This window comes from Eurypyga helias, unplaced genomic scaffold (assembly GCF_000690775.1).
Source record: "Eurypyga helias isolate BGI_N326 unplaced genomic scaffold, ASM69077v1 scaffold8712, whole genome shotgun sequence".
Lineage (NCBI taxonomy): Eukaryota > Metazoa > Chordata > Aves > Eurypygiformes > Eurypygidae > Eurypyga > Eurypyga helias.
The window spans coordinates 31657-56995 of record NW_010237854.1 but is presented as its reverse complement, the minus strand read 5'-3'; the positions used below and the strand labels follow the sequence as shown (position 1 = coordinate 56995).

Here is a 25339-nt window from a genome sequence, read left to right as displayed (position 1 = left end):
GTTGGTCTCTCCTCCCAATTAATAAGCGATAGGATCAGAGGAAACAGCCTCAGGTTGCGCCAGGGGAGGTTTAGATTGGATATTGGGAAAAATTTCTTCACTGAAAGGGTTGTCAGGCATTGGAACAGGCTGCCCAGGGAGGTGGCAGAGTCACCATCCCTGGAGGTATTTAAAGAGACTTGTAGATACCGTGCTTGGGGACATGGTTTTGTAGTGGACTTGGCAGTGCTAGGTTAGCAGCTGCAGTTGATGATCTTAAAGGTCTTTTCCCACCTAAACTATTCTATTATTCTGTGATTCTGTAAGTGAAAGAATGGTGATACATCATGGGGAGCAGGATGACTAAGAAGCTGTTACTGAATTATCTTTCCCCCCATCCCGAGTCGGAAACCAATTGTTCATTCTCCAAAAAACACCACGATCTGCATTTTGTGTGTAAAAGGGAAAATTAGCAATACTTAGTGTGGCTGTTTGGGAAAGGGTTTTATATATATGCGATTTTGTGAAAAACTTCAAGGGTCACATTGCATGAGCTCTGAACAGATGCCATAGCTGCTACAACTAGTGCTGCTCACACTGCTGCATGTGCAACGTTCTACCAAAAATGAGGTGTTGCATGGGGGTAATTCAGGAGGACAACAATAACTCATTCATACAAATGAGGTAAGCCCACCATCTTAGCAGAGGGGAATATCAAACTTGAAAATTCACTGCAGAAAGCTTTATTGCAAAGCAAAATGAAAGATTACTTCCTCTAAAATGAAAACAAAACACAAACCCCAGGATATTTCAAATGATAGATGCTGAGCTCTTGTGCACCATGCCTTGAACACTATGCATAATTCTCATCCCTCATCTCCAACTGGAGACACTAGAATTTGAAAGATAGGGGAAAGGCTAAGAAGACTAACTGTTGGACTTCTTTTTTTTAATCATTAAATGTACCTAAGTTTAAGGTCTCTAAATTACTGATCTACTTTGCCTTGTCATTTTAAAAAAGTGACACAAATATATGTTAATTACTTTTAGGGATATAAAAAGGACCAGGAATTTTCATCCTACCTAGAAACTAACATTATTCAGCCAGTTTAGGTTTCCTTGCATGCTGTTCATATAGGTGTTTTGAAGATTAAAGATGACCTCTGAAGTGACATATCAATATAATAATATTAAAAAAATTTCTTAATACATTATTATGATGATCAAAACTAATTTCTTTATATGTGTTCTGAATGCAAACTGAAACAAAAAAGCTGTACCTGGTGTCCAGCCATTATTTGCTTCAACACATTTTCATAACATACTTCATCCATATGATTCAGCTGCTGCACCTGAAAAACAAACATCATATTTCATATTAAAAGCATTTTTATTTTTATATATTTTCTACTACACATCAAGTAATTTACAGAAATCCATTAAAAAATGTGATCATGCGATTAAGTTTATAATATACTGAGTCCCATTCCTAACAATATTTTGTTATTAACAATATTAATATTCTTAAATTCACAAATAGAACATGAAAATAAATAGATAAAACATAAGTAAGGGCAGTGGATATAAAATTTATTATCTGACTTTTGGTTTTTTCTTTAATGACAGAAGAGATGTAACCCAACTCTATAATTTATCTGTTTCATATTAAGGAATCTTCCTTGTACAGGATATCGAAGTATCGACTTAATACAGCATCTTAGCTAAAATTAATTCTTTCCATTTGGTACTATAAAAATATTTTACATTGCAGAAATACCTATCCAGGAAATTACTAATTGTCAGATTTTTTTTTCCATAGAAAACAGAAATTTATTCATAGTTGGGCCATGCACAGGGAACAGTGGGAGTACCATGTACAGAGTTTCCAGTTATGGATAGTTAAAATGTTTCAGGAAAGTTCCAAAATAAAGAATTCAGTTAAAATAAAAAGTATTCTTCAAGCTAATCTAAGGATTTTTTAAATCAATTTCTCTAATGTATCACAATATAATTAGGAAGTATCTGCTTGAATACACCTCAGTATTAAGATTGTGACAAATAAAAATAAATAAACGAAGTTCACAATCAGAACAATCATTCCATTCTTCATTTTTGCATGCACGGGTGGAAAGAAGTTGTTTTATATGTAAATATTTTTGACACAAAGAAATGTTTTACAAGGACAAAGCATGTAAGAATTCAAAAACGGAAATTTAGTACTTGAAGTTATCTAGAACAGCTGAAAGTTGAAAACCACAGCTTTAAAGGGCAGAAGAGAACATTCATATTTGGCATCATACAAGCATAGAAATGAAAAGATGAGACGTGTGCAAGAAACAAGTAGCCTGTACAATTATTCTGAAAAGAGAGGTCAGGATTTTTTTTTTCAAATAATTATTAACTAATCATTAAGGAGAAACATATATAGGCAGTGCATAAATACAGATGTGGACATATAGATATACATACATAAAAACAGAACTTCATTTATTTTTTGCATTTACACCTAAAGAGGAAAACATAAACATGCATAAAGAAAAATATCTGACATTATCAGACCTCTGACTGAAGAAACCAAACTTTAGTCTTGGTCCCATATGCTCTAAGAGTTTCACCGCACAGTTTTAAGAGCTTTCCTGGCTAACTTCTTTACATAATACACACACCATGCTGTCCTTGCCTTTGAAAGCTTGCCTATGGTTTGCATGTGATTTGGCAAATCACTAATCATTTCCCCATTTTTGGATGAAGATGTCAGAAAGCTGTGGCAAAGCATATACCTAAATAAACTAACAGCTTTCTGTCTCCTTGCAACTCAGTATGGATATAGACATAGCATTGCTGATGTTCTGCAAGAACTGCTTTTGATTCTGGGGATTCTTACATTGCTTTCCTCCTCTCATAGAGCAGAAGGATGTTCATATTGGCAATAACTTGGCAGCTTTAGTATTAGTGTTATCCTGAATAGAATCCTTCCTCAAAGAGGCTTAATATTTTTACTCTTCATTTCCTATAAGGTGTATTATCTTGATTGCAAAATGTATTTTACTCTCTAAAATATGCAATGATATTCTGAAAATGAAAAAGACAAATCCTGGCTGTGGTATTACCAAAACAGTTGTTTTTGTCTGCCAGGTACTCACATTAGGGGGTGGTAGTTACTCTGAAATATTTCCTCATGTCCTCTTCCTTTTTTTAAGTTTTTTTTTTTAATAATTTCAAACTTTATAGGATAATTTGAATATTTCTTTGATTTTTAAATCACAAATGCATTCTAAAGTGTGTATGAAGGAATGGAGCCTTTCCTTTCTCTTACCATACAGTGGTAAAGTAAATACTAAAATCAAGTATCAGGAAAGATTAACGAAAAGCAACAGCAAAAATTAGTGAAGGTACTTGAAACAATTAATGAAGGTTAAATTATGCAAATAATGGTAAGCACCATATGGTAAACTATTCTTGTGTGTATAGACTTGAAATGGCTCCCTACAGTTGTAAAATAAGTTTCTTTCTTGCACTGCAGACGGAATGAACCAACTAAATAACCTAGTAAGAAAGGCAATGACCATTTTTACAAAAAAGAAAAAAATGCTATGAAATTAACTTTTGATTGACATTGTTTTGGTTTCTGTTAAATTAGATCACAGAAGAATAAGACCTTCTAAAAGTTGAGCTATATAAGCTTTAATTATCAGCTAGTGAGATACATCGGAAAACTTATGGAAAAGTGTTTGTATTAATTCCTGTATTAAAAGAAAGAAATATAATTTACAAGTCAAGTGGCACTGCATTTATGATTTTTAATAAGAATATTATACCTGACCACAGCCTTAATGCTTCCCAAAATGAGCAAGAGCAAAAAATGTGAAGAAGCTTATTTAGGGACTACTTTAATGTGTTTTCTATGAGATGTGAACATATGATACTTAATGGCTTAGTGTGCAAAGGTTTTCATCAATAACTTATGTCCAACTGTTGGATTAGATACTAATTAAAAAAAATTAAATGTAAAATGTAATTGAAAGAACTAAAATCTTGGTTTTTGCTGAAAGTCCTATGTATAGCCCAAATCCTTTAATCATTTACTAACTAAAACAGAGGTGTAGTAGTAGCTAGACAATGTGACATTGTTGGTGAGCAGGATGCTCCCGTCAGAAAAGATGAAGAACTGTGTGTTTAGTCAGCAAACCATGAAGTATTGACTGGAACTGCCCAGACTGGAAAAGAAGTAGGTAAAAAGTAATTTCATCAGGGGGAGATCACAACCACTGACAGACTGACCACCTACGCAAAGGATACCACCTACTCAAAATGCAACAATGGAAGAGGTAGACAGAGTCTGGGCACTAATTTACATGAGAAGCGAGGGAAATAAAACCAATCGCCAGGAGAACAATTATGAATATGCATTAGTCAACTGAATATGCAATAATGTGTGTACAAATGTGGAAATTTGAGTGCTGTCTTGAGACAGGCACCCATTCGTGTGCATCAATGAAATAAACTTTGAAATACCTCTACTCTATGTGTTACTGACTTGCACACTAGGTAAAGAACCCAGATTTGGGACAACACAACTAGTATTAATGCATGTCATATTAATATATATATCCACATTTCATAAAGAAATGTTTTTCTTACAACATTTCTTATTCATCCTTACAGGCAAGCAACTAGCACCACTGTTTCTATCAAAATGGAAAACTGAAATGAGAAAGGCAGAATACTCTTCAGCTACAGGGACTCTGCAGTTGAGGGCGATGACTTCTCCTTAATTAAGCAAAACTTAGTAGCAAAGCAGAAGCAATGCAAAGCTAGATACCACTGTATCCCATTGCAACAAGACCTATTTACAAGTATTGTGAACTGAGGAAATACAGTTCTTAAAACACCTTTCAATTCTGTATATCTTTATACAGAATAAAGTATGTTTCACAAAACACCTGTAACATAACAAACCAGCATGATCAAAACAAACAGCAACTCTTTCTTCGGCATTCATGATTCTTTACCTTATTAGTCGTCTTAATTCCTATAAAGGTTTGCCCCAGTGGTACAGGTCGGAAACGGCCATCGAAATAGAACAGTCCAATGCAGGGATTGACGTGAAGAAATGTAGCGACATCGAGATAATTGGGTAATGTAGCTGAAAGGCCCAAAATCCTAATCATACTTTGTGTAGATTCAACCTGTTAAAAAAATAGAAAACCTGTAAATTATTCAAGTGTTATAAGCCAAGAAATCAAGCATAGAGTTTTAAAGACATCCCTTCTAAAGCAGTAATGTTAAAGAAGCATTTAATACTTTTACAAAAGGTGAACAATAGATGTGAGTTAGTGACTACCCTGCACTGAAGAAACCAGAGCACTCTGCAATTCCATGAAATCTTGCTTATTCACCTTTCTATTTTATTGTACTTTTGCCCTCCAAAAGGTTAGCAATCATTAACTGACATGGAGAAGCAACAGTGGTAAAATTGGCTTTGTTAAGAAGGGATAGTCCAATTTATAGGCAAAACTAGGACAGATAATTTGGTATCATTTCTTTCTCAGTCCAAATTTCTTCCTCACACCACAATTCTGAAAAGAACGAGTTATTCGTATCATTCCTCAGTGTTGCCTTATGCTTAAACCTTTCCACAACTCGTAGGCAATCTATTCTAGTTCATTACTATCTCCAGTTCTCCAGTATGTAGCAGTACTTCTGCAAAGCTGAAGATATATTTTTTTTAATGCCCCAAATGTTTGCATTACTTGCCTTACCATTCAATAACAGTCAGAAATAGTGTTTTACAATTAAATACTGTGTTCTATATAAAAGATTGCATACCATATGTATTTCCAGGTAATTTTCAAAAAGAATGAAACCAGTCAAAAGACTTAAATGAGGAAAGTATGCAGGAATTCTCCTATTTCCTTCTGTAGTATTAAGAAATGTGTAGGCTGGTTCACAACTGTCTAATAGCATAAGTACTTAGTAGCAAAGTTCCCTGTATTTTTCATCAAAATGTCTTTATACACTCTAACTGAAGTCCTATACAAGCTTCTCAACTTGTATGCATGAATGTCTAGTAAGGCTAGTAATTTGGCTAGGTCCTGTTCAAAACAATATGAGTTTTTGCTTAGAATACAGGTGTTCAAGGTAAAATGAAGGGAAGTGCCATGTAATTAAAAACAGATGAATTAATAGTTCTCAAAAAAGATGATTAAAGGATCTATGAAGAGCATTCTCCAGGAAGATAAAATACACCATACCATAAACACTCATCTGGTGAATAACAAGCACAATAAAATAATCATAGAATCACAGAATGGTTAGGGTTGGAAGGGACCTTAAAGATCATCTAGATCCACCCCCCCTGCCATGGGCAGGGACACCTTCCACTAGACCAGGTTGCTCAAAGCCTCATCCAGCCTGGCCTTGAACACTTCCAGGGATGGGCCATCCACAACATCTCTGGGCAACCTGTTCCAGTGCCTCACCACCCTCTCTGTGAAGAATTTCTTCCTGATATCTAATCTAAACCTCCCTGATTTCAATTTATACCCATTACCCCTGGTCCTGTCACTACAGGCTCTTGTAAAAAGTCCTCTCCCAGTACCCTTGTAGGCCCCCTTCAGATACTGGAAAGCTGCAAATAATAAAAATAATAAACCGAATAATAAAATAATAAACCGAATGCCAAAAGGAACCACCTTCCCAAATCCACAGCATCAAGGACACAAAGTAAAACACAGCGCTGCCTGGTAATGACCATGCCCCAGAGCAAAAATTTGGACACAGCCAACTAAATGACACAGAAAACTGGCTGATTGACCCTTTTTGCTCTTATACAAAGTGCAGCTTTGCCAAGGAAAGCCCACGTACAACAAAATCTTAGATGTAAACATAAATTTTGAGATGACTGGGACAAATGAGAGATTTCCATCTGCAGGGAACAAAAGCAGCATTCACCTTTAAGAGTACAAGGAAGCATTATTATTTTTTACACATATTTTTATAGCTGGATTATGTGATGACCTAAGGGTTACCAGCAACCTCAACCTCAGAGTTTTGAGGTGTTTTTTAATTTTTTTGGGGGAGGGGAGCAGGGTGGCAAGGTGAATGGGTGGTGTGGTGGTGATGCAGGTGTGAGCGTGTGGTTTTCTTTTTGTTTGTTGTTTTGGGGTTTTTTTAAGGTTTGGTTTTGGCTCCATCCTCTGGAACACCCCCTCCTCCTGCACTGACCTTGGTGTCTGCTTGGTTGTTTCTCACTTTTTTCCTCACTCCTCTCTCAAGTGCTGCACAGTGCTTTTACCCGTGTTAAACACGCTTTCGCAGAGGTGAACCGCCAGTACCCAGCATGGGGCAGGCCTGGCCTGGCCTCTCCTCACTGAAGCCACCCTGCAGCTCCCCCCTGCCAGGACCTGGGCACCGGTACCTGGCATAACAGTTTAATTTACTTCATGTTTATGCACTTTTTTCATTAAACCTGAAGCTGTAAGACCAGTAAACACTTGCTGATCTATTTATCCTGTCCTTTGTTCACAATCACCTGATAATAAGTAAAACAATCTGAAAGTGCAACTGAGCTCCAATCTGGAAAACATTATTTGATTTCGCTAAATTCAATAACAACTTTTTTCAAATCTCCTAAGTGCCTGAAAGCGCTATTTTGAAAATGTGATCGGTTCCACCTGAAGGTAGGAAAGCATTTCAAGTATTTAAACAATTAACAAGAACTCCGCTTAATAGCCATGGAAGTATGATTTTTTACAGCAATTACCCGTAAGCTGTTTGTTCAGAGTTTTCTTTCAAAATACAAACAACGCCTAGAGAACAGTTTCAGTTTACTGAGAATTGCCACTTCCAAAACCTTTGTAAAAAGCAGCCATTTAACTTCACTGATCTGGCAGTTGGCCCTGGCTGTTTGAAAACCTGGAATTACAACTCCACATGAAAAATGCAGCACAGCTAACACAAGTAATTAAAATTACTAATATGCATAGCCCATTTTTAACCCAAATATAGGTTTGCATGTTTTATATTATACTTTACAGACATTTGGGCGTATGTATGCAGTGCCTGCATAATTTTTTCAATTTATAAATCTAAAATTTACAAATAATTTAGGTAATTTTCTATTTATATCAAGCCACAAAAATTGAGTCAGAGTGCTGTAAGAAATCAGACAATAATGTTTTTTTCTCTTTAGTAACACTTTGTTAATCTTCATAATTAAGTAAAGACTACTAAGACTAAATCATTCATCAATATCTTAAACTTCTTTCAAGGCTACATAAAAAAATTATCATCTACTCTTATGTCCCCTAAGAAACACAAAATATCAATAATTAATATATATATGAAAATAATCAAGAGGTACTTTTATCCTAAAAGACAAAATGTATCACAGTACTCCTAATTATGTTATGCTCATGCAAATTCAAACTGTAAACTAAAACTCTATGTTTCTGCACTTCATCACATGCTTATACAGAATGAGTTTTGTTTATTCTTTTAATTATACATAGCAACACACAAACAGCAGTGACTAAAACTGTGCTAAACTTAGAAGTCAGAAAAACAAAATCACCTGAATATGCAACTAATACATGTGATTTAGTTTTTCATTTTCTCCGCGATTATTATTCAGTTGAAATAATTTATCTATTATTCAAGCACTATAAAGACTTCATTTTTCATAACCTTACCTAGAATTTTTAGAACAGAGTTCTACGCACACATTTTTCAACTATTTTTCTGACTTTCCCTTGAAGAGCAAGCATTAATATGTTTTGCCCTCAGATGCTTCTAAAGAAAAGTAAATTTTCAATGTGTGCAGATGCCCTATGTAAATACAGTCCATTGAAACATTAGTATTTTTCATGTGCTGGATCACTTATTATTTGGCCTTAGAAGTCCCAAACAGAGATTCTGCCTTTATATACCAAGACACTATGAACACATAGTCTTTTCCTAAAACTGCAGTAAAAATTACTGAAAAGACATTTTGGATGATCGAGGTTTCTGTTTATGTTCCCTATCACTGGCTGGTGGTATCTGGCAAAGCACATTTTCTTCCCTGCTGGCATACAATCTCAAACATTTTAATCTTTATATGTGTTTAACTATTTCAGTAAATTTATAAGCATCATTTGGAACTTACAAGGTTTCTCTGGAAAACTGAACTGTCACAGTATTTGCACATCATGTTCTTTGAAAGCTTTACTCTATTTTACTGATTTGATATTACACTGGAAGTAAGAAATAAAATTGCCATAACTGTATTTAACTGACATATCTAATTAGTATATCTAATTCAGAAGCATTCACGATGGCATGTGGAGAATTGACAGCATGTTCACCATGCACGTTCGCAGAATGTGATTATCGCACCATGAAATTCCATGTATACAGAAAAAATAAACACAAGATAGCTATCCAGTACTGATTTCCACACCCAAGCATCATCTGCGTTTACATTGTAAATTATAAAGGATCAGGTATGGGAAGTGCCTCTCTGGATTGTAAATTGATCGCAGCAGGATCATTTTCTTCCTAATAGGTTTTCAGATTTGCATATCATCTCATTACATTTCAGCTGCCACTCGAGAGCATACAGAGTATGCATAGAGATACTCTTATCTGACTTCTGAGGTTCTTCCTGAACTTTGTGATCTTGGCAGTCTTCCCATTTCCATGTATTAAAATATCACATACACTGAATGAATTACAATCACTCTGGAAACCATATCCCCGACTGTTCAACTCGAGCACAGAATTAAGTGAATCAGACAAGTTTACATATTCTAATCTTTGAAGAATTGTCCACTGGTTAGAAATTAATCTGATATTCCAATGACCCAGGATCACTTCAACACACCCTCTACAGTCAGTCTGCATGCCCTTCAACATATACTAAAGAGAAGATACACAGGTTTCTGAGTTTTTAGTCTAGATGTGCAAGAAGATGAATTCTTAACTGAGGTTCCTGAGCTCCCTGCTCAGCAGTGGTAAGAATGAAGTACTGCATAACCTGAGAATGCCTCTATGTCTCAGCCTCTCACAAAATCTGTTTTCCCTATTATTCAAACAAAAAGGAGGAAAAAGAAAAAGGACGAATTTTAAATAAGAATTAAAGGTGCTTCAAAAAAACTAAGAAGGAAGCTTGTTACAATATTTCACCAGTATTTACTTGTTTATTGATATCTTGTTTACTGTCTAATGAAAGAATTAAGGAGTTGTCAATCAGTCCACATAAATGGCAATTTCCTAGTTTTAGGAACAAAAATGGAAAAAAACACAGTAAAATTGTAAAATCAAAAATACATAGTAAAAATGCAATTACTTACAAAGTTTTAAAGATTCTGCATAGGATGTTATCTACCACTCAAACACTCTCCAAAGAATGCATTTGTTACTAGGCAACCATGTAGTTAAGTAATTTTATAAATGAGTATTACTCTGCTTCAAATGAACCCTGAAAATACTGTGGTCTTGGTCCTCCATTTAGAACATATTTAAAAATCTAGAGGTACTGAAAAAATGTACCCCTGCAGAACACACGATTAGAGGCCATATTATTTTCCCTCAGCTAAATATTAAGTATGAAATACTTTGCCGTAAGAAATGACTTTTGGAATATACCTATTAGATTTCTATGCCCTGCACAGTGCCATGTCAGGTTGTCTTGAATGACGGAATGCCTTTTCATGCTATGCTTGCTGTTTTGTTCCCAAACTAAGCAACAAGAAGAAATATGAGCCTTTCTATAAATCAGTTTAACTGCTTTACTCTATTACGAAAGAGCATAAAACATGTGACAATCACTGTTACCTTTTAAACCCCATGGCTGTATCATGAAAATGGAAAAATGTTCGCATATCAGTAGTAAAAGATGACAGGCAGAATGAGTTCCTCACATCACTTCCATGCAAAGTAATAGAAAAGCTTCTGAAGATTAATTCAAGTATCTGATACATAACATTTTCCAAACAAATGAAGATTAGGTTTTGTCTTAAAAAACTATGTTGCTTTAGAAAAGCCATTTTTCCACAACTACAAGGTTGCCAGAAAAGATAACAAGATGGATCTAGACTCACGTAAGGCATTAGACTTACAGCTGCACAACATACTGTTTAAAAATAACTTCACAAAATAGCAAGGAAACGTATTAAATTTATCACAAGCTGATGAACTGACAGTTTTTAAAAAGAATGTATAATTGAAAAACAGCAATTAAAAAGGAATGCCTCTAATTGCTTTCTAAGCCCAACTCCATTCAATAATTTTATCCATGATATGCAGTAAATAAAAAGTAACTGGTGACAAGAAGAGCAGGTGATTGGCAGAATTAATATAACTGATGTGTGTTAGCCACACAGATAAATCTAGTTTGATGGTCTCATTCAAACTAAATCTCTTTTAATTTAGTTCATTCTGAAACAGGCCACAGCTGCAAAATGAGACACTATTCTCAGGAAACATTCTTATAGCAAGAAGTGAATCCTGCAGCAGCTATGAAGAGGTTTGTCCGAGGACTTAATGAAGAGGCATCTGAATGCAAGCTCTGAAGATGGTGTGTTAGCAAATTAAGTACATGGAATTCCTAGAGGCATAAAAAAGATAGAACCGAGTAATAGAAGGAAAATGCTCTACATCTGTACATGCCAAAACTAACACAAAGCTTCTATACCCTTCTGTTGACATGTTTTAAAAATTCAATCACAAATATAAGAAAGTTCAGTGAAAAAAGCCCCACAACACTATTGTTGGAAACCAAAAAATTATTGTAGGATGTTGCAGTAAGCTTGTTTGGTTTATCCTGTAATAGAAGATGCTGGGAAACTTGATTAGCCTATGTAAGGAAAATCACAGGGACAAAAGACTAACAACAGTCACTCAGGATGAAAAGTGAAGAACCAAATGCCATTCAAGTCCCAAAAGACACGTGTAGGAACTAGAGTGGGCTACCATTAGAAGAAAGATATATAGATCTAATCAGCTGGTTTTAGGTCATTAGCTATCAGTCTTAATTTTTTTTTTTTTAACTACTCAAATATTCGTAATCAAGAATGGGATTCCAAGCACATAAAAATTCCTGATTTGATAACAATTTGGCACTGAGCTTTGGGTCAGAAACTTCTGACCTTGTTTGATTCTGGTTTCCAGTAAGGAGGTAAAGAGGAAAAACAAAGGGATGGAAAACAAGAGGTAGAGGAGGTAAGGAACTACAGTTATTGCAAATGCATCCAGAGCAAGAAAAACTACATGACAGTTGAGAGACAAAGTTTCTTAAATAAGGTGCATGAGGAAAGAGAGCTCAGAAAGGAAACATCAGAATTTCCAGGGGAAGGAGAAGAACTTTACCATCCCATGGTCACTGAAGCCAAGGCTGTCTTTGATCTTCACATCTCAGCAAGACCCTCGCCTGTTGGCGAGTATGAGGTACAGCACTGCACCTCTCCTTGGCTTCCCTATCATCTGGAGGAGGAAGTTCTCAACAATGCAGTCCAGGAACCTTCTGGATTGCTTACAGCCTGCAGTGTTGTCCCACATATTACTTCTCCAGCAACTTCGTTGATCCAATACAAAAACATAGAGTGATGAAACTTAAATTTGAAGAATGAGACTGTGATGAGAACTTGTGTGTCTAAAATGAGAGCTTCAGTTCCCCAAAACCTGAGAAATCTTTTACTATGTATTTTCTTTTATTTCATTTATCATTCACATAGTTGAGAGAAGGTATCAAATCTCACATAACACTCAAGTATAATATTCAGTATGCTTTTCGAGAAAAAATACCCGTAAGCAGCAAGGAAGTCATCAAAATCTCTGAATAATTATGACAAAATAATTCAGTGTCCTTTAAAAGCAGTCATTTTTTTTCTTTCAAGCTAATAAGCTTAGTAGATATTACAGAAGTGTGGAAAGTTTGATTAAAAAGTTTAAGCATTTCAGTTTTACATCTGCATTATGCTCTAGACTAAAACTTTAAACATCAAAGCTATAAATTGGATTCAAAGAAGTTGTTTGATGTTATACCTACAGCATGTAACAGAGCTCAAAGCAATTTTCCCACCAAAATGTTTAGCAAAGTCAATTTAAATCACTTGCAAAAACATTCTCTAAAATTTGAAAAGTGCAAACATGCACGAATACGCCGTTCATTCTGCTGTGAGTAAAACTGTCAGCAATTCCAAGATACATGCTCTTCCAGGTTTTAGAAAACCCCTCCTTCCAAAAAATGCCATAAGTTAAAATGAATATGTTAAAGTCTTACTGTAGGTGATGTGACTCGTGTTCATCTGGGGGAAAATACTACCATAATTAAAGTATTTTGAGGTACAAATTAGGACAGACCTGCTAATGCATCAGGGTATTCCTGTTTTGAGAATACAGATCTCAAAACATTCATTCCTGGCACTGCTGTAGGCCCAACTACCTAGTTGAACACTAATTGTTAAAAAGACACTCCTGCCCACCCCTTCCCCCTCACCCCCCCCATAAAAAAATCCATTGTCTGTTTTTCTATGATCCACCATTTAAGCAAAACAACCCTCACACACTTCAACAAAATGAGAGAAATGTGTTTTCTCTAAAACAGGATAACAAGCTGTGCAAAATGTAAGAGGCACTATATTATAGATCATGACCTGCACGGGAATCATGACAGTGTCTCATAAAGAGTCTCAAATAAACGCTAGGGAAGTATGATCCAGACCAAAGTATAGGTACACACCATCTCTAGAGTCACTATTAATGCTGTGTTTAAAAGGCTGAAGTAGTGTTCTATGGAATCTATCACAGTTCGGTCCTAGAAGAGCTACAAGAAATGACTGTTCCAGGTCAGACCAAAAATCCAACTACTTCAGTACACTGTCACCCACAGTGACCAAAAGGGACAGCACAGAAACTGGGAAAATGGAAACCCCAGTTACTACAGCTCGCTGTCTGATCCAGCGGCTATTAATCTGCAATGGATTTCTCTTTGAATTACTTGTCCAATGACGTTCTGAATCCCTCCACCACAAATTAGGAAAAAAGTCAATATTTCTTATGTTTTAAACCACTATACAAATCGGGTAATTGATTTCAGCAATTACTGCGGTGGCGTAATTGACATAAGGATATTTTAAATAGATTTTTTTTTTTTTTTAAGAACTGAACAATTATTCTTACATCCTGTGTGCAGGAATATTGATTGATTATGATGTTTCTACAGGTATCAATGAAAAATATGTTCTGGAACTACTTTCTAAAGGGCTGAAGAGGAGCTTAATGTTTCATACAGAATCATCAAAGTCAGAAGGACATTCTCCTGGGATGGACCGAATATCCTGGGTTTAGTTCCTGCTCCACAGATATTTATGAATTTGTATCGAAATGCAGAAAATAAAACACTAAGCAGGGAACAGAATCAATGAAATGTAAGCAATTTTTTTTTTTTTTTGCAAAATATCTTTAACACATTATTAGGAGTGAGATTTTTACACTTAAAATGTCTGTCATAGTATTTTCACTAAACTCCAGTGAAATACTTCTGAAATTAGAAAATTTGTCATCCTTTTTTAGTCACCAAATAGAAGTTCCAGTAATTTCATAATTAGTTATAGATGTATACTGCAGACTTCATAGAGCTATGCTTGCAGGCTCAGATACTGCAGTATAACGTATCTGGCTAATTTTTAAAACTAACTCACTTATTATTTGTTTCCATATCAGAAACCTAAAACACTTGTACAAAACTTCTCCAGATTCTTTTTCCCTGAGCTCTTTGGGTGGCTTGCAATTCAAAATATTTTTGTCTAGAATTGCTTTCTGCTGCGTAACTCTAAATATTTCTACAAGTACTTCTGTTTTCTGTTTAACTGTGGGGTTTTTTTTAGTTTATTTTTATACAGTAAATTTTCCCTCTCTTCAACTATTTTCTTGTAAAGGTTCACAGTGGACTCCAATGCTGCCTTTCTTATCAACTTAGAATAAATAAGGCCTTCAGAAAGGTGGTGAGATAGTTAATTTCAAGACTAATGTTTTATTTTTCTTCCCAACTGTTTAACTTAAGGAAGAGTTACATCAGTATCTTTGGTTCCAGATGAATTAAACTCCAACTTGGTAGGAAAAACAAACCTTGAAATCCTAGAAGATTAGAGCACCCTAGAGAGTTATTTTTTAAATGAGTGTTGAAGGAAGATAGTGCTATATTACAATAAATGCGCTAAGGGTAGGATTCAGTATCCAAGATGTAATTGCCTCAGATTTTGTGTTCCTTAAGTTACCTGCACAGGCTTGACAGACACAAAAGGAAGGGATCTATGGGAGATTTGTGTCCAAATGAAGCAGAAACAGGATGCTAAGCTGAGTAATGTAGGGCAGGTAAAATGGCTCTAGACTTCTATTTGGGATACTGAAGCCTACCTTACAAGTTTCACAAAACTTTGCATTAAAAAAATAATGAGTCTTGCAATCTAATATCAAGACAATGACCATTACTGTCACTGCTAAAAGCTGAGATGCTTTAAAGACACCTAAGGAAAAACAAAGCAATCAAATCCATTTAAGAAGGAAAATACAATACCAACCAGGTTAGAGCTTTAGTGCCCTTGAGGTAGCCTAAGCTTTACAAAGCCCTGCTCTCCATAAAACCAATCCTTCCAAGTTTAGCTTCTTCTAAGGAATTATTACTTATGTTGTTCTTTATACAGTAACTTTACACTTTCTGTATGGGATTACAGCAGACATTAATTTTATTCTGTTCTTAGAGGAGCTGGAATCAGATGATTCAGAAAGCCTTAACAAGGTCTGTGTAGCCTTACCAAAAAGAGATCTTGAAAGCTTTAAACATTAAAGGCTTTAAACATTTAGCATGCTACAAATAGAGCCATAACAATATCAACTGTGTTTATTTTTAATTTGTTATAGATTATTTGTATTGACATACTTTTCCTGTCTGACAAAAAAAAAGGCATTCTATCCACTCCTTACCATAATTTATTTAACCTAATTCCATCCTTTTTATTCATCTCTAAATTCCACATTTCATTTTTCTTGTAAATGCACATCTCCACACTCAGACCAATCTTATTGATTGCCTAACACTGAATCCATCTTTTGTACAAAATTTATGAACCTGCCCCCTATATTCATCCTTTTCTCTTTCTGCTATTTCATATCCTGGTATTTAGAAAGAATCACTAAAGCACGTGGAAAAAAGTAGGCCCAATCATGCTAAAGTAAAAATTACATTGTATTTTTCTAGCCTTGCTGAAAGGTTTACCTAGATTCAAGACACTACACAACTGAAAAAAAAAAATTAATCATAGTTCTTCATATTTAGTACTGAATAGCTATAAAATAAATTGTAAGCTGCCTAAGTATTTTAATTGTATTGTCTAAGCATTTCTCCTTTTACACTGAAATCTGTCTGTTCCTGAACAAAATAATGTTCTTTTGAAGATGTTTTTGCTCTTACCTGACGTAAAGTACGTGCTACTATACTTTCAAGCACTGGTCCTCTGTCTTCATGCAGAAGATGAACTTCATCGAGAATCAAGAGTTTTACCAGCTGAGAGAGGGCTACATCCCCAACACTTTTTCTTGTCACTACATCCCATTTCTCTGGAGTAGTCACAAGCATCTAGAAGAGCAGAAAAAAAAATATTAACCATATACAAAGAAAAATCCAGATTTAAATTAATAAAGAAACTGTAATATACAGCAGAGAGAATGCAATGTAGAACTTAACAAAGCTATCTTAAATTTTACCTACTTTATACATGTGAGGCAGACAGAGTTTGCTCTATCTACATGTGTTGGATGGCTGTTAGCAGGACCGAGGATGGAAAACTGAATGGAAATATCAACTAATAACTTCAAGCTAATGTGCAGCATTTGTATACATTTTCCACATTAAAACAATTAAGCAGCTATCCAGAATCAACTCCTTACATAATCACGCAATCATTTAATGCATGTTTCTGAGTAAAAATTATCTGTGATAAAATATTTCTAACCTTCGGCACAGCACAGTAAACACCTAAGACCCCCCCATACCTAAGCTTGAGCTCAAAGTTCCCAGTTCCCTATGAAATGCTGTACATTTTGCTGACATGCAAGTTGCACATTTTGATATCTTGATCCTTACACTGGCAAAACACAGCTTCCACCAATGCTGGAAAAGGTAACGTCCACACTTTATTGTTTCAAGTAGATATGTACATGGTAAATCTTTATTATGGTGCCATTTCTTGTTATGTTTTTGCAATGGTTTCTCTTTTTGAATAAATCCTATCAAACAGACTATCAAAGACATACAACTGAGGTGCATTCAATCTTCAGTTGCCAAGCAATGGTAGTATCCTCATTCTCCACAATGACAATGTACTCATCAGTCACCTCATGTGACCTTAACACAAGAATTCAAGAAAGTACCACTTTTAAATTTAAAATGATAGATGAAGTTGTCACTCTAAAGAAAGCATCTCACTCCTTCCCAAATAAACTTCTCAGTGGCTGTTTCAAACAGAAATAGAAATGTAGATTTGTCATATACTATTCAACAAAAATAATTTCTTATTGAAGTTCCATGAAGCCCCCACTAGAACTGAATTTCATCCACTGAAATTCAATAGTAACTTGCCTACAAGTTATAACTATTATTTAAGGTTAATTATTTATTGCCTATTCGTAACAGATCTAATTAATCTCTAGCTATCAAAGCTTGAGGTTTCTTGGACAGGAACAAAGCTTACCACACAGTCTCATCTATTTCACAAAAAAAAGAACTTAGAACTATTAAAGTAAATGTTACTTTGTAGATGAAAATAATTCAGAAAATTATAAAGCAAATTTCAGATTCTGTTGTTTCTTGGCCCCACTATAAAAGTCTGTTAATTGGGCAAATCTTGTTCAGGTGATATCTAGAGTAAAATTAATGCTTTCATGAGGAAAAGAAGACAGGGATTGTTTGATTATCTTGACTGACATGAAACTTTTAAAAAATTCAAATACCAATTGCTGAAAAATATTAAGAATTGGCAAAATGGGGAAACTTCTAACAGCTCTGATAAACAGGCATCGAATGAAAAAATGCTCAGTGATCATGAACATGTCAGTGGTTCATGGTTGTAATAAGCTTATCAACTTGCCAAGGACCTAAAGAAAAAGAACAGGACACTTGTTTTCTAATTCTACTGATATTGGCCAAATTCCAGTCAACAATCTTGAATTATCCTATCCTATAAGAAGACAGATGTAACAAGATGTTAGATAGATCAGCAAAGAAGGTTTATAATAGAGCTTTTAAAATAGGAATTCTAAATTGCAAGAACTCCCTACTTCTATCAGTATAACTTTATTTGTCAAAGTTTTTTTTTTAACTAAATAGCCAACTATTCCCCCAAAACATGTGGAGCAGTTTCTTCAGACAGATTTTGATTCCAGGGTTATTTTAATACAAATCTTAGTATCAAGGTCTTTCAGTCTTAAAACAATATTATATCCATACTTTTAATCTTAATAAATGTTTTTCTTTAATTCTACTTAAAGAAAAAAGAACAGTAGTAAATAAATATTAATATTTAGTATTTGATGAAACCATGCTTCACATTACAAAGAAGAATTGAGTCTACAATCTGAAAGGAAAACATCCATCTGATCCCTATCACTTCTTTCGTAATAAACATGTTTTATGATTGGGTTTTCTCTTAACTTTAGATGTCCAGAAATAAATAAAATGACACATAATTAATCTTTCTAGATGATAACGCTTCTGCAGTGATATAATACTATTAAGTCCCTACAAAAGCTTACACACATAACTGTTTTCCTCTAGTCACCATTTGCTACATTCTAAGGAGCCATGTTAGAAAACTAAAAAAACTAAAAACTTGTTTATCCCTGGAGGCCTCCTGGCACTTTTTGCCCAACTTCCTATTTGTTGGGATGGACTGTTCTCGAGCTTGGAGGTGATCCTTGACTATTAACTGGCTCGTGTGGGCTCCTCTTTCCTACAGGGCCTCATCACATGCGACTCTTCCAAACAGATCTCTGCAGAGGCTAAATTCTGTTCTCCTGAAGTCCAGGGCTGTGAGCTTCGTTTTTGCCCTGTTTCTTCCACACAGGATCCTGAACTCAAGCATTTCATGGTGACTGAAGCCAAGGCTGCCTTTGATCTTCACATCCCCAGTAAGCCCTCTCCTCCTTGGCTTCCCTATCACCTGAAGGAGGAAGTTCTCATCAATGTACTCAGGAACCTCCTGATTGCTTACAGCCTGCAGTGTTTCTTTCAAAATATTATGAAAAAACATATTTTGCAAAATATATAAATTTTTTCTTCACTTGATTTCCACAGGAGAGATTCTGATAATATTTATTTTCCTCAGAGAAATATTTTCCCCTGTACTTCCTCACAATATTGTTCCAGTCCAATTGTTTTACCATCAGAATATATCAGTATTTACTCATTACCAAGAATTACTCCTGAAAAGACTTTGTGATACTACAGAAAAAGTTGTTCCTGTCCAGCAATATTTAAAACTTAACACATGAAAGGCTCACTGAGTCACTATAATATCACTGAGAGAGTGGTAGTGTGTGTGGGGTGTTTCTATGTTTTCTTAAAATACTACTGGGTGCATTTTGTTAGCAAATACAAGATTTTTCAAATGCTTGTACTCCTCCAAAATAGTAGGTGTAAAAATGTATGACCATAATCTATAAACTGAATTGTAACACTACTACAGATGCAACTGTTATCACTTTAAAATGAGCCATGTCAACCACAAAAAAATTAGCAGCTGTACTTCCACAGAACATTAATTAGCAAACAGTGAGGAAATATATTTAGCAATGCATATTAAGACTTTAAGGTGTGAAATACTACAAATGCAGCTACTTAGCTAATTTGCTAAATCTAAATTGGCAATGTTCAGATCACAGGTTTGTTTTTTTGTTTTTTTTTTACATGTCAGCCATGTTATCGGGATATATATTTAAACTGGTGTCATTAATTCTTCTGTTTTTGAGTGATGACTAAATATTCATTATCATGGTCTTTTACTTTGATCTTATTTTGAAACAGCAATGTTACTCAAAGTAATGGCCTGGATTAAAAGCTATACTTGATATACTGTCTCATTTAGTAGGACCAGAGATCTCCAGAGAATGATTTGCCAGAAAATATGACTGGTTCTTATATTTATTTTGCAGATACATGTTACAGTTAAGAAAAAAAAATCTCTCCAAAAAACCCTAAATAAATCCGCTTTGTAGTCTCAAATCATAAATGAAATTCAAATATATAAAGTGTTAATTAAAAATATCAGCTACAAGAAAATGTTGACTATCAGCAAATGTTAACAAAGCTACAGATTATTTTTTCAATTAAAATAAACAAAGCAGCATTATGATCCATCTTATAATTAGTTTTAAATGCGGCAGTGGCATTTCTTTTTATAATTAATTTTCAGAGACAACGTATTTTATCCACAAAGTTATAAACTCAAAACTCAGATTCAGCAAAAGGATTCTGCTTTCTGTTTGGGGGCAAGGGAAGGACACAGTAACCAAGTCTTGAAACATCTTTTTAATATTTTCTTTTTTTTTTTACTTTGACTTGAGTTATTAGCACACTGAGAAGCGTGTTCATTCATTGTGCTATTTCACCACTTCACCTCTTTCAGTATTGAAATAGCTAGAAAATAAAGTGTCACATTTGCTTAATGAACTGCAACTCATGCAAGGTATTTCAATCTGGTTTTTGTATTAGGGTATGGATGAATAGAAATGGGTTAACTGTCAATATTTTTACTGTCAACTTAAATTTCTCTCTGCACAAAGAATTCTCATTTTCAAATGCCTTTTGGATTATCATTAGTAACTACTGCACACCAACATTTTTTACTAGGAAAAACATGGGATTATCACAAAGTCTTCTGTCTTAAATGAGGGGCTACCACTCAATTTCACTTTTATACCAAAAAACAAGAAAGGTCAAAAACCCCCAAAATAATCTTTCAAACCAAAATGATTTCATTTAGCTTTGGGGTTATTTAACATATCCCCACATTACTTTACATGATATCCTGGTAAGAAGTGAAACACAAAAGTCTAACTACTTCACTTTGAGAAATGAATCCAAAAGGGATGACACTGATAACTGATAATTTCAACGTCAAGTGACAACTTTAGAGTGACTGTGAAAACACATTTTTCTGTAACTGCATGATAGGCTACCTGTTTTTGTCAATTTCTCTACAGTGCCATTAGAATCCAGACTTCGTGGTAAGAGGAAGTTACATTTTCACCATAGTTTCAGAAGATCAACATGTTGAAAAATGCTGGGTTATATTGTTTGTGGTTTTTCTTAACCCAAAAAGGCTTATGGTCTCACTGCAATGAAATGATCTTCTATTTATTTCTTAGAGTCCAACATTAATTTCTAGCAGTTGCCAGAGTCTGCAGGTTTACTTCTGCAACAGCTCGGTTGCAAACCTTGAATTTTTTTTCTGCTTTAAGTTCTCCCAAACACATCTTGCCCATGACTAATATCTGATTTCTGCTTGAATAATTTGTGCACACACTCTGAGACTACTAAAACTATGGTAATCTCCTCTAATTCACGCTCCCACAGGCCCAATCCACCTATGGGAATAGTTCAGACAAACTAGATAAAATACTCAGTTATAATGTCCCATACTACAAAATTAACTGCCTTTAAGTTCTTTGAGACCATTTTTGAGAAGAGTTTTCCTCTCTTCAGCCACTTTGGCCTCCTAGTATGTTTGCCAATTATCTGACCTTTTGTCCCTTTCATGCATACAACAATAAATCAAAATTCAGAAAGAAAATCCCATAGATAACTTCCTAATTACTATGATTTCCAGAAAACAATTAGAGAAGACCTAGGGCATTCATTCTACTGGCCAGAGATTGTCAAACCAAAATGTCTAAGGAAACCTTTGACTTGGATCTCAGGTTAAACACCAGCTGGGACGATAGGAGAAAGGCACTGGTGTTCCATTTGTGTTTTAGAAAACGTACCATTCTGATTACAAAAAATAAGAACAGTTGGTTGTGAATCATCAGCTTAGTAAATTAAATCATCCCTGCCCTGTTATCTTAAAAGTGGATTCTCAAAATAGTCTACCTTATAGCTGTTCAAACCCTTCTGGAAGGTAAGGCCTCATTAGTAAAGTAGGCATGCATGGCAAATTTTAAACATGTTCTCACTTCAGGTTTTTGCTTTATCAGACCTGAAAACAACCTAAATTTTGGGACTGACAATGGGTTTATGTAAGTTTGCATATTATGACTGAGTAAACACCATACAAGCCAAATCATACCTTTGGCAATTTCTCTTCAGATTTTTGTAAGTTTTTATTCCTGATTCACATGATAGAATTCAACTCTTATACAAGACCTCTGAATTAATTGAAGAAATTATTACAAAGGAAAGACATTGTTAAATTTCTTACAGAAGAGACTTTAGGGACATTCCTGAGAATAAAAATGAAACATTCCCAAACATCAGGAACAGCAGATTGAAAACTAGTCTGCTGTAATCAGCTCCATTCAGAAAGTAACTGCCAGCGAGCTGTTCAATAAAATAATTTCTACAAAATGACTATGAGTAAAGGCTTTTGTGGAACTACAAAATTGGTATCAACCTTTAGATTTTAAGTGCAAAGAAAGAATTGCCAATCGTACAGGCACTTGAATTACCCAGTATAGCAAAACCAGGGGACTAACCTGAATTGAACTGATGAATTAAAAGCTCTGAATAGAAAAGTAACAAAGAAAGCAAGAAGTGTACAAAAGTCTGAAGGACCAAAACAGAGGATGCACAAACCAAAAAGTTTGAAAAAATCTCTTACAACTGCACAAATAGAGCAGTTGCTGCACCTCCCAAACACTTCATGAATCTTCGGATTAGCATTCGCTTCCATGTTTTAATTTTCCTACTACTGTGTTCACAAATGAGATATGAACAGTAATTCTGTATGTAGAGCATTTCCCAGAATCATGGTGACTTAAAATGTTTGATTTTTTAAAAATTATTTTTTAGTAGGCTTGTGGAAACATTAGGCCAACAACTGTTAGTAATGGCAAGCAGGCATGCAACTGCATGTAGAAGTTTTCATAGAAGGGGGGAAAAACATCTTTTTGGGGAGTTTTTCAGAGAAACAACAAACACCTATCAAGAATACCAACCACTATCAACAGTGGTCAATTTTAACATTTAGCCATGACCATTACTTAGAAAAGCCACCCCCAGCAGTGGACTTCGTTCTCATCTACGCAGGAACAGGTAAGTACTCTGCTATGGTATACAAAATATTTCTACTGCAACACGTATATAGCTCACCACAGATTCCATAAAATCATCAACCTGAGGGGCTATAAGAACCTTACTATGCAGGTTCTTACAATCCACAGGTAAATGTAGTATGCAAGTCCTTTCTAGAAAAGCATTATATTATCATTCTCTATCATTGGTTAATCCCACACCCTGTGCATGAGAACACAGTATTTTAATATATGGTTACTTAGCTTTCTATACCATAAAAGGTAAATTACCTTGCACTTAGACTGGATAGTGTTGATATTCTGAGTAGCAGCACTATCGTATCAATAAGCATGCATGCTGGCATACTGTAAGCAGATTAGGAGTAGTACAAACTAACGTGCAGTTTCAATGGCTTTCCTTACCATAGGATGTAAATACGTATGCCTTTATCAGAATTGTGAAAAGACATACAATGGTGCACACACACACTTCCAAATATCTGATCTGCAAGTTTGAATTCATATTGTTGTATACACTGGGCACTGATATCTATCATTCTTTCTAGAAAGAAACCGTAGAATAACGTCAAGATTACAATGAATGAATTGAGGCCTCCACATGAGGAAAATATGCAGATGTCAAATGATAACAATAATAAAGCTTGTTTGTTGTGGGAAGCTTGCAAAAATGAAATTATCCTCTCAATGCTGGATTGAGATCCATGAACATGTCACGACCATATGTCATCATACCCCTGCAGCACATGCTTTACACATTTAATGTACCTATATGAAAGTACTACTTCCTCTTTGCTTTGAAATCATTAGAACAGCTGCTAAAACCAGCAAATAGTCCATTTATGTTATCTTTCTCTCTAAAGTTCACAGTATTGTTTCTCAAAGCATTGATTAAATCAACAGGAAAAAATTTCCCCTGTAATTTCATTCTTTATTTACTTTACCCTCTTAAAAGCCATTTCTTTATCATTTTGCACTAAGATTTCTTTGTACCTTTCCCACTTTCTATTAAGGAACCCTGTAACTATTTCAGTCTCCTTAGGGAAAGGAAAAGAAAAAGAAAACCAAATCTTATTATAAAAAAACACCTGATGCCTGTGGCTATGTGAGGATCTGTTCTCTAAAGGCTACCTCTTGCACTCCTGTGCTATGACCAATGATGCTGGAGTTACTCGTTTTGTTAGCATGAGAAAGTCTGACTGAAAACCAGACAAAATTAAGGAAAGGTAAAGAGACTGAAACAGCTAAATTGCTAAATATGACTAGAAATTATTTCATCATTTGCAGGTTAAAAAGAATTCTTTTATTGAAATTAAATGTGATGAAATAAAGCATCATTCCAAACATGGGAATTCAGTAAAGTACCAAAAAGCAGTATTTTCTGAAGTGCCTCGATGATACTGGAGAAGAAACAAATTTTAAGGCCTATTTCATTTGTATATACAGTAAAGAAAAACCATAATTCATGTACAAAATACAAGGTTTAAGGGTCTAAAAGCTTTGGAAAGCATGGAACAAGGCTCTTTGTATGTCAGTGTAGCAAATCTGGCTCCACCAGAGTGATTCATCGCGGATGGATAGGAATAAAGAATTCCTGTCTAGCCATTGCTGCTTTGTCAATATTCAAAGACACTATCTCAGAGATGTACTTCTGTGGATTTCAATTAATATAACTTCCTTGGCTTTATTGTTTTCACCTTGCTACTGGTCTTCTCTCTTATTCTCCCACTCCTTCACACACATCTAGAATTTCTCCTTGAAAACAGCGCTTTGGAATATGTGGCTGATCCTAGAGGAAGTTTTGCTCAGTCACAGCCAGCACTCCTCATCTGACAGCTTTTTGGCAAAGGGGCATGGGCAAACTACACATCTTACTCTATCCATACTACAACTATTTACCTTGGTGCTTTGTTCTGGCAGCAAATTCACTGCAAGAGCCTTACTTTTGCAGTAATGGAGACACAGACAACTGCACACAACGACATGCATCCACCCAGAGCAGCCTCCCGTTGGAATGCAGCATATTCTACAATTCTATAGGGAGAGCTGCTATGCTGGGGCTTTGTACAGCTGG

At 35.1% G+C, this 25339-nt stretch overlaps 1 protein-coding gene across 1 annotated transcript in view; it reads right to left on the bottom strand.

Moving 5' to 3' along the window:
• Positions 1-1217: 1217 nt before the first annotated feature.
• ASCC3 (activating signal cointegrator 1 complex subunit 3) overlaps positions 1218-25339 on the bottom strand; it is a gene marked incomplete at its 5' end in the record, with an annotated part of 47074 nt that continues 22952 nt past the window's right edge. Inside the window, 3 exons of the mRNA XM_010147625.1 lie at positions 1218-1331; positions 4992-5168; positions 16433-16597. Of these exons, the coding sequence (XP_010145927.1) occupies positions 1218-1331; positions 4992-5168; positions 16433-16597 (456 nt within the window). The remainder of the gene's footprint in view (positions 1332-4991; positions 5169-16432; positions 16598-25339) is intronic.